The sequence below is a fragment of the Poeciliopsis prolifica genome, unplaced genomic scaffold (genome assembly GCF_027474105.1).
Source record: "Poeciliopsis prolifica strain line A6 unplaced genomic scaffold, Auburn_PproV2 SCAFFOLD157, whole genome shotgun sequence".
NCBI lineage: Eukaryota > Metazoa > Chordata > Actinopteri > Cyprinodontiformes > Poeciliidae > Poeciliopsis > Poeciliopsis prolifica.
Genome location: NW_026562532.1, coordinates 229,220 through 243,951, shown reverse-complemented (window position 1 = coordinate 243,951; position 14,732 = coordinate 229,220). Strand labels below are relative to the sequence as shown.

At 35.1% G+C, this 14,732-nt stretch overlaps 2 protein-coding genes across 6 annotated transcripts in view; one reads left to right on the top strand and one right to left on the bottom strand.

The window, feature by feature from the left end:
* The window catches only part of LOC129356113 (CD276 antigen-like), a 67,290-nt gene extending 58,548 nt beyond the window's left edge, over nucleotides 1-8,742 (bottom strand). For 2 of the 5 annotated variants that reach the window (XR_008605351.1, XM_055025722.1), the window contains exons 1-3: nucleotides 8,628-8,739; nucleotides 6,188-6,243; nucleotides 5,713-6,075 (exon numbers count right to left, since the gene is read on the bottom strand). Coding sequence is in view for 1 of the 5 variants with exons in the window: in XM_055025722.1 (XP_054881697.1) it covers nucleotides 5,713-6,075; nucleotides 6,188-6,242 (418 nt within the window). In the remaining 4 variants the exon portion in view is untranslated. Of the gene's footprint in view, nucleotides 1-5,712; nucleotides 6,076-6,187; nucleotides 6,244-8,627 lie in introns of all 5 variants that reach the window. The other 3 variants (XR_008605352.1, XR_008605354.1, XR_008605353.1) reach the window with 3 other exon arrangements.
* The window catches only part of LOC129356118 (uncharacterized), a 41,514-nt gene that overhangs the window by 20,553 nt on the left and 6,229 nt on the right, over nucleotides 1-14,732 (top strand). The window lies entirely within an intron of this gene.

Here is a 14,732-nt window from a genome sequence, read left to right as displayed (position 1 = left end):
AAAGCATCTAAGATCAGGGTTCTGGTTCTGGTTCTGGTTCCAGGTTCTGGTTTCAGGTTCTGGTTCTGGTTGAGTCCAGAACGTCTGTTTCCAGCAGCCAGCGGGTCAGAACCAGAACCAGAACATCACTTTGCTGCTGGTTCATGAACAGAAGGAAGAAAATCACATAAAACCTGAAACACTGAACTTACAGATAAATAACATCTTATATTATTTTCTATCTAATAAAATTGTTTCAGTTTTAAAATCCTTCATTTACATAAACATCAGAGAAAAGAGTTTAATGTTACAGATCAACATTCTGTAACTTTTGATCAAAGTTGAGAAAGCAACAGAAAGTGCCTTTCTATTGTCTCTTTTATGTCTCTTTAACATAAAGAGATGTATTTTGTGTTAATGACGTTTCTTTGTCAATAACATATTAGTCTCTTTCTCCTGACAGAAAACATTTCACTAAAAAACGATAGAAAAGTCCAATTAGAGCTCTTGCTGTTAGTCCCACAGTGATGATGATGATGTTCCTTCCTTGTTCTTCTGGTTCTGGAGTCAATCTTGGTCTCTGAGTTTGGATCTGATCAGCAGCTGCTGGGAGAGAAATCAGAAATATTTATTAATATTTGATGGAAACTGAGATCCAGGAGGATTCATGGAGAAGATGAAGAAATTCAACAACTCAGGATTTTATCAGAGTAAAATATTTCTTATCACCAGAAACGCTGAGTCGACATCTTCCAGAGTTGAATCCATCTTCAGTTCTCACGTCACACAGATACAGACCAGAGTCTTCAGTCCTCAGTCTGGACACATGGAGTCTGATTCGTCCTTCTCTGAGGACGTCTTTGTCGCTCTGGACTCGTCCTGAAAACTGATCATCCTGAGACTCTGGAATCTCAACTCCTTCATAGACCTGATAGAGAACTAGTTCTTGATGAGGAGCCAACAAGCTGCAGTAAATAAAAGTTTCCCTCCAGGTTCCCTGAGTCTTGGTGGTGCTGTAATAATCACTGATATATAATTAAAATACATTTCCTAATACAGTAAGAAAAGGGAGCTTCATGAACGTGTTGCAGATAAAACACCTTCACTGTCATGAGATCAAAGACTTTTAATTAGTTTGTTAAACTAGAATAATGAGAAACTCAGATTTTATGCTTTTAATACATTTTATTTTAAGTAAAATACCATTAAAGCTTTTTCAGTTTTCACTGTATTTTTGAATAAACATAACTATTTATGCTGCTGTCTATTATGAGATTTTTCTGGAGTTTGTAAAACCAGTGCGTTAAAGTAATTTCCTGAAATGTTTTCATTTTCTACTGTTAAAATGAGCTTCAATAACTTTAATAAATGATTTTTCATCTGCAAAAAGTGGCTCACATAAAGACCAGAGAGTTTCTGTCACAACACAGAGGATTAATTAGATTTTATCTTCCTGCAGCAGAACAACAACACAGACAGGTTATTATTTTATTGTACTAAATAAATCTTCTTTAAATCTCATTAGTTATATTTATTAAACTTCTGCACTTTACAAAACTTTATGTATCCCTAAAGTTTAATTCAGTTCAGCAGTTCACAGTAACACGATCACACATTACATGATATAAAACCACAGGATTCACAGATTCACAAAAATGTAATTAAAAATATGAAGTCATAAAACAGTTTTGTGTTTTTCTGAAACAAATGTAATGTATAAAAACTGTCACTTTACCCTAACCCTAACCCTATGTCTCCAGAGTGGGGCCCCAGTGACCCATGGCTGGGCGAGGGAACACCAAGTCCAGATTTTTCTTTCGTCATCAGGGTCTTAGGGCTGTGCTTTGTCTGGTCCGTCACCTACAACATGTCTGCCTTGGATGACCCTACCAGGGGCAAAAAGCCCCAGACAGTATAGCACCTGGGATTGTTGGGGCAGACCCCTCTACCACGATAAGGTGGCAGCCCAAGGAGGGGCAAATCCAGTTTTCAATATATATATATTTGATTTGTGGAATAAAAGTAAGCCTGCTAAATAGATTCCCCAGTTTCCTGATTTGTTAGGAATGATTTTGGACTGATCTTTGTCTCGTTGGGGCCAATGTGCAAATCTGTAAGATAGAAAACCAAACTGGTCCAAGAGGTGAACTCTGTGGTACTCCATGTCTGGCTGTGGTTTGAGGAAAAAAATTATTCAAACTACAATTTTTCAAATATAAATGAAACTTGCCTGGTGCTGTTTACTCGATCCCTACAGCACAAAACATAAAGAGATTATTGTGATCTACTGGATCAAAACCAGTACACAAGTCTGTACTGGACAGTCACAAAGATCTAACAGAACCAGTACCGTCCATTATCTTGGGTCAGAGTATCATTAGTGTTTTTGTGTTCTGAAACGGGCCTGCAGTGGCACAAAACTAGTGCAAGAAAAATTAAAATAGATTCACAGATAGATCAATGCAAGTACATGCAGCTTCATGTTTTGGTTTGTTTTCCATTTGGATCTGGCTGCTAATAACAGGACAAACAGGTTGGCTTTGACAAAATGGCCGCTCTGTTCCTCTCAAACTCTGGTTACATTTGTACAGATCTTTTAGATCTGTAAGAATATATTTAATTAGGTTTGAATAACATATTTGAAAGAAATGCAACAATGTTTTTAAAGGGTTTTTATTCTCAAGAATCAAAATTTCTCAGCTCATATTTTACAACAGCTGCACATCAACATGTTATAACAGAAAAGCCTGAAGATGAATATTCAACCCAATGAGCCTCAATGGCTGCAGGTAACAAAGAAAGTCTGAAACTGAGTCAGAGGGCCAGTAACCACTGGTTACCTAGTTAAACATATTTACCTCCAGTATCAGTCGAGTCGCCTTCATCTGTTGAATAATTACATTAAGAGTTATAGACATTAATATATTTACCTAGTTTGTCTTAATGATCTTAACTTTATAAAACTCACCAAGTATTAGAGTAACGTTTCCCTTCTTGACTTGACTTTGCAGTTTGGGAACAAAGCAAATATAATTCCCTTCATCCTCCTTGGTGACTTTGGTCAATTTGAGGGAAATGTTGCCTTTTTTAAACTCATCAGGGAACATGAAGGTTTGGTTATTGTACTTTGGATCTAAAATTTCATATTTAATTTGACTGCGTTGCACATGGATTCTTTGACCCTTGAATCTCCATTCGATTGTAAGTTTGCTCACGTCAAATGGAGGCTCCAGATGACATGGCAGAATGACGTCGTCTCCAACCTTTGCATGAATCGGATCATGACCAACAACCTTCACTTCTGGAAGAATAAACAAAGATAATGATAAATAAACACTAATATTCCTGTTTGCTGTTCAGATAACATTCATACTTATTCTCCTGTAGGATCTTTACAATTGTGAAAAAATATAGATGTCCCATTAATAGAGGTTTTTCAAAATAAAGTTTTTTTTTTTTTGTTTATAAATGTAAATATACTAATTTTTTATTTAGTTCTGTAAAATTACTGATGTTTAACTCATGAAAAATAAAACCAGATATTTTACTGGAGAAAATAGTCAGGACTCCCTTTAACAGTCTTTTAGTTGATTTGGTTTTACTATATTGAAAACTCACCAAACTTGGCAAACGCATCAAACCTTCTGGAAATTTACATATTTTAAGATTGTCACAAAAATCCCAACAGAAACGGTGCAAGAGCGCCACCTAATGTTTCTGCTTTCAATATGTTCAGAAACCCATGACTTGGTCAAGAGTCGAGGTGATTTCCAGTAACATTGTGATCTTAATTTATTTTATTCTTTGCTGAAGAAATCCAGCTACTTCTAATTGTTATGTCTGTAGAGAAACTGTCTGTCCATGGGGGGAAACTTTGCATCAGTTCAGGACATGAATGAATATCATCAGATTCAGATTATAATAACTGCAGCAGGTCACTAAACCAAACCAGCCTGGACTGGAGGCTCTGATGCACAGCAGGTTTTGATGCCACTACATTTTATTTGTTGGGAAACATTGAATGAAATGTATCATCTGCTGTTTATTGTCTTCCAGCTGAGCATTTGGTTGTGGAGCGATGGGAACCGTTTCGTCTCCTCAGACTGGTTTTCTGGAGAGCCTGATAATCATGGAGGCAACCAGCACTGATTACAGATGAACTATTCAGGTACAGGAAAATATCACAGCAGTTTGTCTTTCAGCTGGTAAGATGATGACTCATGGGGAAAACTAATTCACTGTGCATGTGAACTCTATCTGAACTTGAATTGTTTTTGTAGCAGTTTCCAAAAACATAATTTTATTTTTGTCCCATATAGTGATAATTTGTTATTGTCAAACCTTTTCTTTCATTTACTGATTTCTATGGAAAGAAGTTGTAAGTTTTCACCAGACTAGAATATTTGTGTCGTCAGCAAATAACACAAATTTAACACATTAGACACTTTGCTTCTGTTTATATACGAATTAAATAAAACTGGTCTCAGTACTGACCCTTGAGGTTCTCCACACAACAAAGTAGTTCTGGACTGGACTTCAATTTTTGGTTACTCTAACCAGACCTGGTCCAATAAAAAAGGGGCGAAACCCCCATAATGCTTCAGTTTTAACACAAACCATAGATTTAGATGTTAGCATTTGTTTGGGAATATTAAAATTTGATTGTTTTGGGAGTTTGAATAGCAACATTATTAAATTTGATTGAAATATTTCACAATGGAAAAAAAAAAAAAAAAATTTACATTGTTTAACATTTCAATTTACTTTGTAAAAATGCATAAATATCTTTATTTTATTGCGGCTAAATCTGATTCTATGGGTTTTATGCTCCAGTCTTGTGTGTCTCAAAAATAGTCAGAAATTGTCAATAATTTATTTTAAGCCTGGCCAACTAACCTCTTCCTCCTCTCCCAGAGAGTGGAGGAAAAACAGCCACATAAAGTAAAGTGGGCCATTGCTGCGAGTTCCCCTCCCTGTGAGAGACTCGGACTGTGGTGATCATGGCCCTGAGAAGCTCTGGTCGTCGTCCTTTATTTACATTTCTAACATTTATGCACTCAAAGCTCAATCACAGCAGCTTCACTGTGGAGGAGGAGCTGAAGCCAAGAGCAAGGAAAAGGTATGAGCAGCACGTACAAGATGGTGATTGTCAGCACTAAGAGCCTTCTCCTCACTCTGGTTGGTTGAGTTTTATTTGCTTACAGATGAACATAGAAGTGCTGCATGTTTTGCTCTCAGCAGAAAATCCACTGAACCCTTTACTTTCATCAGCCTGTGGAAATGTGTTGTTACATCAGTCCAGTCCTTTACATGGCCGTACTCAGGATGAATCTAAAGGGGCCAGTGGCCCATAGACTGGAACTGGCCCAAGTATTGAAGATACTAAATATGTTTCTACTGATGATATAAGCTGGCACAGAAACTGTAGATAATTTATCCCTTGTACCAATTTAACTTTTCCCTTCACAGTTTCACTTTAATAATGAAATAAAATTAAGATGTTGCACTTTTGGCTTCAGAAGAATTATGATAAAATCAGTTTTCATCTATTAGATCAGCTGAATTCACAACTCTATGCTGAGGTCGACCTTCTGACCTCTAGAGCTTAGAGACGTGATCAAACATGAGCTTTAATAAAGAGAAGCTAAAACATTTCACTAATAAATAGTTTAATTTATGCTCAATAAAGACATAAAAAGTTAATAGAAAGTAAATAAACCCCAAATAACTCACCAGTAACGTTGAGTCGACATCCTGCCTTGTTGGATCCATCTTCAGTTTTCACGTCACACAGATACAGACCAGAGTCTTCAGTCCTCAGTCTGGACACATGGAGTCTGATTCGTCCTTCTCTGAGGACGTCTTTGTTGCTCTGGACTCGTCCTGAAAACTGATCATCCTGAGACTCTGGAATCTCAACTCCATCATGAACCTGATAGAGAACTAAGACTCCATGATCCGTGTTCGCTTCACAGTAGATGAACAGATTCTTCCAGGTTCCCTGAGTCTTGGTGGTGAAGGTCCACTCCAGAGTGATGTTCTGCTTCTCCTCTGCCTGATAGCTGCTCTGTGTCACATTCACTACAAATGTTGCTGCTGAGGAGACAGAGAGGGAAAGAGAGGAGCAGACACACTGAGAACTGGAACATGGGAGTCTTTCAGCTCCATCTAGAGAGCTTTCTGTCACAAAGACAAGATGGAGACTGACCACAGAGACATGAGCTGAGGATGAGGAGCAGCAGGATGCTGGACATCATCTTCATCCTGAGAGAGGAAGAGGAGGAGAGGCAGCAGAACATCAGTACAAGGAACAACTGGGTCTATGGTTCAGGTCTAATAAAAGCTGTTTAGAAAGAGATCATTACTGCCACCTTGTGGTCATAAACTCATAGAGCGACTCTCAGTTACCAGGATTGTTTTCATTCTCTGCAGCTGCTGAACATTTTATTATAAAACTTTCTGAGTGAAATCAGTTGCTTATAATCATGAAACATCAGTAAGTGAGCTTTACTGTTTTTTTAATGCTAAATAATGAAAAGCATATTAAGTCAATGTAAAACAATGTACAAGTATTGCATCGTTTGTTAATTTCACTGTTAGATACATTTTATATAGATTCATCACAGAGTTTTATTCTGTAATTCTTCTTGCAACATTAATTATAATTTACAGTCAATTATAAAATTACATAAGATCGATTTAAGCTAAACAGAGATTTCAGATTTCTAAGAAATCTGTTAATTTCTAAATAGTTTCATTCTGGAGACTTAAGGACTTGATACATGAATTAAATATAAACTTTACTTTAATCTGAAAAAAGGACTTCTCCTCAGTCTGGATAAAATGCTTTAACTAGGATTCATCTGAGTGAATCCAACTCTTATGAAGGAGTGAACTGAGTTGCTCTGAATCCAGACTCAGGTTTCTCCTTCTGAGTGGCTTTTTAACAAGGCTGCAGTTATCCCTGCTGCAATGTGATTTAGTACAGCTTTTCCTTCCACTAAACTTTTGATAAACGCTCTGAACAACCAGCTTCTTATTATTGCATAACTTTTCTTTCTTACTTGCAATGTAACCAGGTTGCATTTCTCTTTTGTTATAATTAGTCTTTTTTTTTTTGCTTATTTGTATTGTTCCCTACCTGATTGAAAATCTCTGTCATTGTTTTAACCGTGTTACTTTAAAAGCAGAAGCCCCTCCTCTTTATTTCTTCTTCTGTGGTATTGTTCTTAAAATGTTTGCGTTCCTTTGGCCCTCCCCTTTTGTCTTGTTGTACTGTTTATTACTATCTATTTATTTTCCATCTAAATAAACTGACATCCAGTTTATTGATAGATTTATTACGTTGATTTCTGTTTTGTACTCTTGTTTTGTGTAGGACTTGGAGCAACACCCTCTATCACGGTGGTTTTATGTTCTTGTCAGAATAAATCAAGCAGCCATCCTTTTAAAGACAAACTGTGTCACAGCCTGATCACTTCAAATCAGCACAACGCAGAAAAGATCCGGTTACATTTACATGGAGACAAATGTTCAATATAAATAAACATCTCATCATGTGGAGTCAACATGTTTTCTGTTCAGTCAGCAAATCTTCTAAATGATCTCAGACTGAGAAACTTAGAGACTCAGGAAACCTTTGCAGCTGTTTAGAGAAAATTCACTGATTAGTGTCACAGCAGGATTTTCTAATATTTTACAATATATTCTACAATGATAAAATTTCTTTGTGTGAATCTATATAATATGTTAGTTCACTTTCTAGAATTAGTCACAATAACTATTTAACAAAATAAAATTTTTTTGCTGCTCTTATTTATTTCTACAATGTAATAAATAGTAAATATGAACTCAGTTGTTGCTGAGAAAACATTCATTTAATGTCTCAACACACATTTAATCCCATTCATTTAGTTATAACTGTGTTTAATGGATATATTCAATTATTTTGGAGCCTAGGATTTCAGTTTATATTCTGTAGATCTGCTGTGAAGAAACTGATTGTAATTTGAGCTTTGGGTGCAGTCAGACAGTCAGTCGGGCCTTTAACTCCACACCCAGTTGGAAAAACTGTCACAAAGACATGGGTGGTTCCTGTTTCTGAACAGTCACCATACTTCAGTGTTGAACACTTATATTCTCAGAAATAGTTTTGTTATAAATTACATCTGGATAAACAAATGAAACATTTTCAGACTGTTAAATATGAAACACATTTTGCAGACTCTTTGATCAAAGCAGCTTTTTTATAGCAGGAAACTTTTTAACCTTCCTGCTTTAAAAAAGGTTGAAATCAGAAATATGTATCTTTACATTTTAACCTTATTGTTAAATGTAAAGACAATAAATGCAATAGCTGCCATAATGTTTTTCATGATAAAAACACAAAATGACTGATTTCTGTCTTTGTTCTGCAGAATCACTACATTAAACCAAAGTCTGACAGTAGAAACATAAAACATTCATCTAGCAGAGCGGGTCGAAAACAACTTACAGAGTTTTAAAGTTATTATAGATATAAAGCAGATAGATTTAGGATTTAATTATTGTGTTTTACAATTATTCAAGAGAAACACGTACTTCACTAAAATGTTTTATCCTACAGCCTAAATTAGACAATGAACCAACATAAAATATAATAAACTTACTCGGTTAGTTTTAATCCTTTACCTGCGTCAACACCTGGTTGCTTCAAAATGGAGGAGACACTTTAGTTTCTTGTTCGAACAGCACAACGTTTTGCCCGCCTTCTCTCCTTTTCTCTCTGTCTGTAGAGAGAGAAGGAGAGAAGTCAACGTTTTCCCCGCCTTCTCCGGGGAAAAGGTTGACGACAAGCAGTTTTAACATAAACTCGATTTCGCCTGACATTCTAGATATATAAAAATGCTTTTTGACTAGAAGACAAATCTATTCGACTATTCGGAATGGTAATTTAAGAAATCTGCATTTACATTCTGACTAGCAAGAATAATAATTCAAGATATCTTCAATTACATTCTGACGAGTCAAAAGTCCTTTCAAGATGTCTCAAATTACGACACATCGGGGCACATCCGTAATTACATTTTAAAATATCTTGAATTGAATTATGACCAGTCAAAATTACAATTTTAGATATCCGAATTAAGAATGACCCCGTTTGTTCTGTCCAAACAGTTGCCTGCAGAATTTTACATTTCCTGCATAAAACTGTCAATAAAAGCTACAACGTAGAAAGAGCTCGGCAATGTTGGAAATGCGGGGAACACAAAACTTCATCAACTATAAAGAAACTAAAATCTGCAAACAATTTCCTGTTTATTAATTTCCTACAAACCGAATGCACTTAAAAACAGCTTTGAAAAGCTACAATTGTTTTTCTTAAAGCATTTTCAATATGAACGTTGTGCATTTTTGAAAATCCTTTTTCGTATCTATGATTACAGAAATCTTAAATTACTATTCAAGATAGTAAAAACGTAGTTTTGTCTTGTCAAAATGCATTTTTAAATATCTAGTTAGACGAAACTGAATTTATGTTAAAACGGCTTGCCATACCGCCTACAACTTAAAGCCACGCCTCCCTCGCGTTAAATTTGAATGTTGTTCACTGCAGAAAACCGCTTTTAAACCGGAAACAGCTCATGAAACCAGCTCACCCTTTCCGTGTCTCACTGCGGGAATTTGTGAAACATTTTCTACCCACAAAAGCTACTGTAGCCGGGGCATTAAGTCCATTATGCACTCTTCCGTTTGCCCATATAAGGAAGACGCTGTGTTTTAGCGCAGTTGATTCATTACGGAGACAGATAATCGTCATTTTCATTTGGGGACGGCGTGATTGAGCTGAACGGAGACAGCTGAGGGAGACGCCCGACGCTATTTGACGGAGGTTGAGAGCGAAGACAGGAAAGTTTGGATTTGAGTTTTGACGGATAAATGGGACTTAAATTAAAGTATGGATGAGATGGATTTGGGGAAAACTGGCGGAAATAATGTAGATTGTAGTGAAGAGGAAGGGATGGATGATCAAGATGAAGGGAAAGAGTGGGAGAAGGTGAAGGGTGGAAAGAAACAACGCTGCTGAAAGGAAGAGGAAAAAGCGAAATGAGAAAAGTACGAAAGACACTGAGAGTGAAGGATCTGAGAAAAAGTAGAAGAATCAAAAAACCCAAATATGAACATTATTATAAGATTTGATGAAGAAGAAGGGGTTAAGAAGATTGATCCACTGAAATTAACAAAAGCACTTAAAGGGCATATTGGAGATATAAACATGCTAAAGTTTTGAGAGACGGAAATCTGTTGATTGGGTGTAATTCGGAAGATCAGGTGGTAAAAGCGAAGAAATTAGGATGGGTATGTAAAGTAAAAGTTAGAACAGTCGTTAGAGTGGGTGAAAAAAGAAATATTGGAAGTAAAGGAGTTATCACTGGAGTGCCTTTCAGTGTAAATATGAAAGATTTGGTTGGACATTTAAAAGAAAGAAATAGGGAAGTAAAAGGAGCACAATGAATGACAAAAGGTCCAGAGAAAGTTGAAACAGAAACTGTCCTAGTGGAGTTTGAAACGAAAGAGGTACCAAAGGAGGTTTTCTTTGAAAAAACAGCAAGTAGTGATACAGAAAACAAAGATTGTGCAGAAAGTAACATATGCAGAAGCATGTAAAATGGTTGGGAAAGAAGAACAAAATGAGAAATCTTTGACAGGGGAAAAATCTATAATCCAAAAGGTTATGGAAAAGGTTGATAGGAAAATAGAGGAGGAAAAAAAGAAAATGGTGACTTTTATTGCAGGAGTGATAAATGCAACCTCAGATGTGAGATCAAAGACAGAAAGGATTCAGATTATTGTTAAGGCGGCATGCCATAGTTTAGGGTTGATAAATATATATAAATAAATATAAGAGGAGAACTATGTAGTCAAACGAGTCAGGAAGGATAATTTTAATCTTACAATGGAATGCAAGGAGTCTATTGTCAAACGGTCAAGATTTTAAACAGTTTATTTATGAGCAGAAAGTTAAACCTGATATAGTTTGTATACAAGAAACATGGCTGAAGCCTTTTTTGGATTTCAGAGTGAACGGATATATTGTAGTAAGGTATGATAGAAAGAAGGAAATGGGGGAGGGTGTCTTTCTCTGATTAAGGAAGGTATTCCTTATAAAATAGTTGAAAAGAAAGGGGAATTGGAGTATGTAGAACTTGAAATATGGATAGAAAAGAAGGTAATTTTGATTATAAATTTTTATAATCCCTGTAAAAAGCTTGAAATAAGTAAACTTGATGAGATGGGTATGAAAGGAAATATTATTTGGTGTGGCGATTTTAATGCTCATCACTCCTTATGGGGAAGTACAAAAGTTGATTATAATGGTAAGGTTTTAGAGGAATTTCTAGATAGTAATAATCTTGTATGTTTGAATAATGGCGAAAAGACAAGAATTGATATTAATTCAGGTAAGGAATCTGTAGTGGATTTAACATTTGTTTCCAGTTGTTTAGCTCCATTATGTGATTGGCAAGTTAAAAATAAATCCTTTGGTAGTGACCATTACATTATAGTCAGCAAAATAAGGATGGGTCAGGTGCAGAATCTTAAAATGTTGGGAGGGAAGTAGATATTTAGGAAAGCAAATTGGGAAAAATGTAATAACTTATGTGAGAATAAGATATCAAATATAAAAAATGATTTGAGTATAGAAAATATGAGTCGTGAGATTAGTCAGGGTATATTAGAAGCTGTTGAAAGGTCTGTTCCAAAAACATCAGGGAAGAATAGGAGGAAATTAGTTCCATGGTGGGACGATCTTTAATCTTTTCATCTTTAATCTTTATTAAGGATAGTACACATTAATGAACAATCAACACTACTGTATAGACTGTAAATGAAGAGTGTAGAACAGTGGTCAAAGAAAGAAATAAAGCATTTAAACTGGTTAAAAAGTCTCATAATTTTCAACATTTGATCGAATATAAAAAATCACAGGCTAAAGTAAGGAAAACAATAAGAACAGCAAAAAGGATATATTGGAGAAATTTTTGTGACAAAATTGGTAATAGTACAAAGATTGGGGAAGTTTGGGGAATGATCAAAAAAATGGGGGGAGATAGAAGAGAATGGAGTTATCCAATATTAAATAGAAACAGTATAATAGCAATAAATGACAGGGAAAAAGCTGATATTTTAGTAAGCACATTTGTGGAGATTCATAGTGGGAAAAAATTATCAGATAAAGAAATAAAGGGGAGAGAGAAAACTAAAAGAGAAAATGGTGGAATTTTAAGAAGAAAGGGAATTATTAAGGATGAATTGATGAACGAACATTTCTCTATTGGAGAATTGAAAAGAGCTTTGGGTAGAACAAGAAATAGTGCTCCAGGTAAAGATGAAGTATGTTATTATGCTAAGACATGTGAGTGATGATGTTTTGAAGAAGATATTAAATTTGTATAATAAGATTTGGAAAGAGGGAAGAATACCTAGTGAATGGAAAGAAGCGGTTGTTATTCCGATAAAGAAACCTGGGAAAGATCATAGTAATCCTGAAAACTATAGGCCGATTGCTTTAACATCTAATATATGTAAGCTGATGGAAAGGATGGTGAATGAGAGGCTAGTACAATATTTGGAATCAAGGAATTGCTCTCGCATCAGAGTGGCTTTCGTAGAGGGAGAGGAACAATGGATCCAGTATTGTGTTTAGAAGATGATATTAGAAAAGCTCAAATTAATAAGGAAACTGCTGTGGCTGTATTTTTTGATGTGGAAAAAGCATATGACATGTTATGGAGAGAAGGATTAATGATTAAACTACACCAGATAGGAATAGGAGGGAGTATGTTTAACTGGATATGGGATTTTTTATGTGATAGAAATATCCAAGTTAAAATAGGTTCTCATGTTTCAAAATCGTGTCAAATAGAAAATGGAACTCCTCAAGGAAGTGTGATAAGTCCAACATTATTCTCGGTGATGATAAATGATATTTTTAATGAAATACCAGTTAGTTTTGGGAAATCACTATTTGCTGATGATGGAGCATTATGGAAAAGGGGAAGAAATATAGAACATCTTATTTTAAAACTTCAGGAAGGTATAGATAGAGTAAGTAAGTGGGAAATTGAGTGGGGTTTTAAATTTTCAATTGAGAAGACGAAAGTAATGTTCTTTACAAATAAGAAAGTTAGAAATGATAAAAAATTATATTTATATGGGAAAGAATTAGAAACGGTTGATAGTTTTCGTTTTTTGGAAGGTAGTCTTTGATAAGAAACTAACTTGGGAAATTCATATAGATCACATTATGGAAAAAAGTAAAAAGGTTCTTAACATTATGAGGTGTTTGACAGGGTTGACATGGGGTGCAAACTTTGAAACACTTAAAAATATTTATGTGTCATTAATTCGATCTAGAATAGATTATGGGAGTGTGGTGTATGGATCAGCAAGCAAAACTAGGTTAAACAAATCGGATATTATTCAAGCAAGAGCTTTGAGAATTTGCTTAGGGGCAGTTAAATCTACCCCAGTATGTGCATTACAAGTAGAGTGAGGAGAGATGCCATTATGTATTAGAAGACAGCAGATCATGGTAAATTATTGGGTAAGTTTAAAAGGACAAAATGAAGATCACCCAGTTAAGAAAGTGTGCAACATTGTTGGGAGAGAGGAAAAGTAATAGTTTTGGGTGGGTGGGAGATGATAGAGCAAAACATTTAATGTATTTGACAAAGAATTCAGTCAAACAGTAGTATAACCTGTGAGACCAGCTTGGTCATGGAAATATATTAATGTAGACAAGTCAATATTAGATAGTCAGGGGAAAATATCTAATAGTGATATAGAACAATTGAGAAGACGAAATTGTTCTATATCAATTTGATGATAAAACTCTTGATGATAAGAGTTTTATCATCAAATACAAAATAAATATAATGATTATGTACAGATTTATTCTGATGGTTCAAAAGATCCTAAAAACGAAGTAACAAGTGCAGCAGTAGTGATTCTAGATTTAAAGATAAAGATTTCAAAAAGAACATCTGATTACTTGAGTATCTATGCAGTAGAATTGTGTGCTACATTATTAGCTTTAGAATGGGTGGAGGATAGTAAAGGAAATAAATTTATAATTTGTAGTGGTTCACTATCTGCTTTGATGAGTATTGAAAAGGGATGTTCAAGTAATCATCAAAATATATGAGGTTATGGCTGTTCATCATAGAATATGTGAACAAAATAAAACTGTAATATTATTTTGGACTCCTGCTCATGTAGGTATTTTAGGTAATGAAAGAGCAGATAGGTTGGCGAAGGAGGCTAGTAAAAAAGAAGAAATTGATATGTTAGAAAAGCTATCGAAATCAGAGGGGAAAAGTATAGCTTGGAGAGAAAGTAAAAAGATATGGAAAATTAGGTGGGAGAATGAAATTAATGGAAGGCATTTATACAGGTTTCAAAATACAGTTGATGTAGAAAGAGTTAGAGGATTAACTAGAAAGGTAGAGGTAATTATAACTCGAATAAGAACCGGGCATAGTTTATTAAATGGAACTCTTTATAAGATGGGGAAACATCTCACTGGTTTATGTAGTTGGTGTGATTCTGTAGAAACAATGGAACATGTTTTATTAGTTGTAGAAAATATGAAAATCAAAGAAAATTATGAATAAAGGAGTTAGGTTGTATTGGAGAGTTGAAGTTTGAAAAAGTGGTGGATCAGTTAAATAGTAATGAAGGGAGGAAGAAAATGTTTCCTTTTTTTAAAA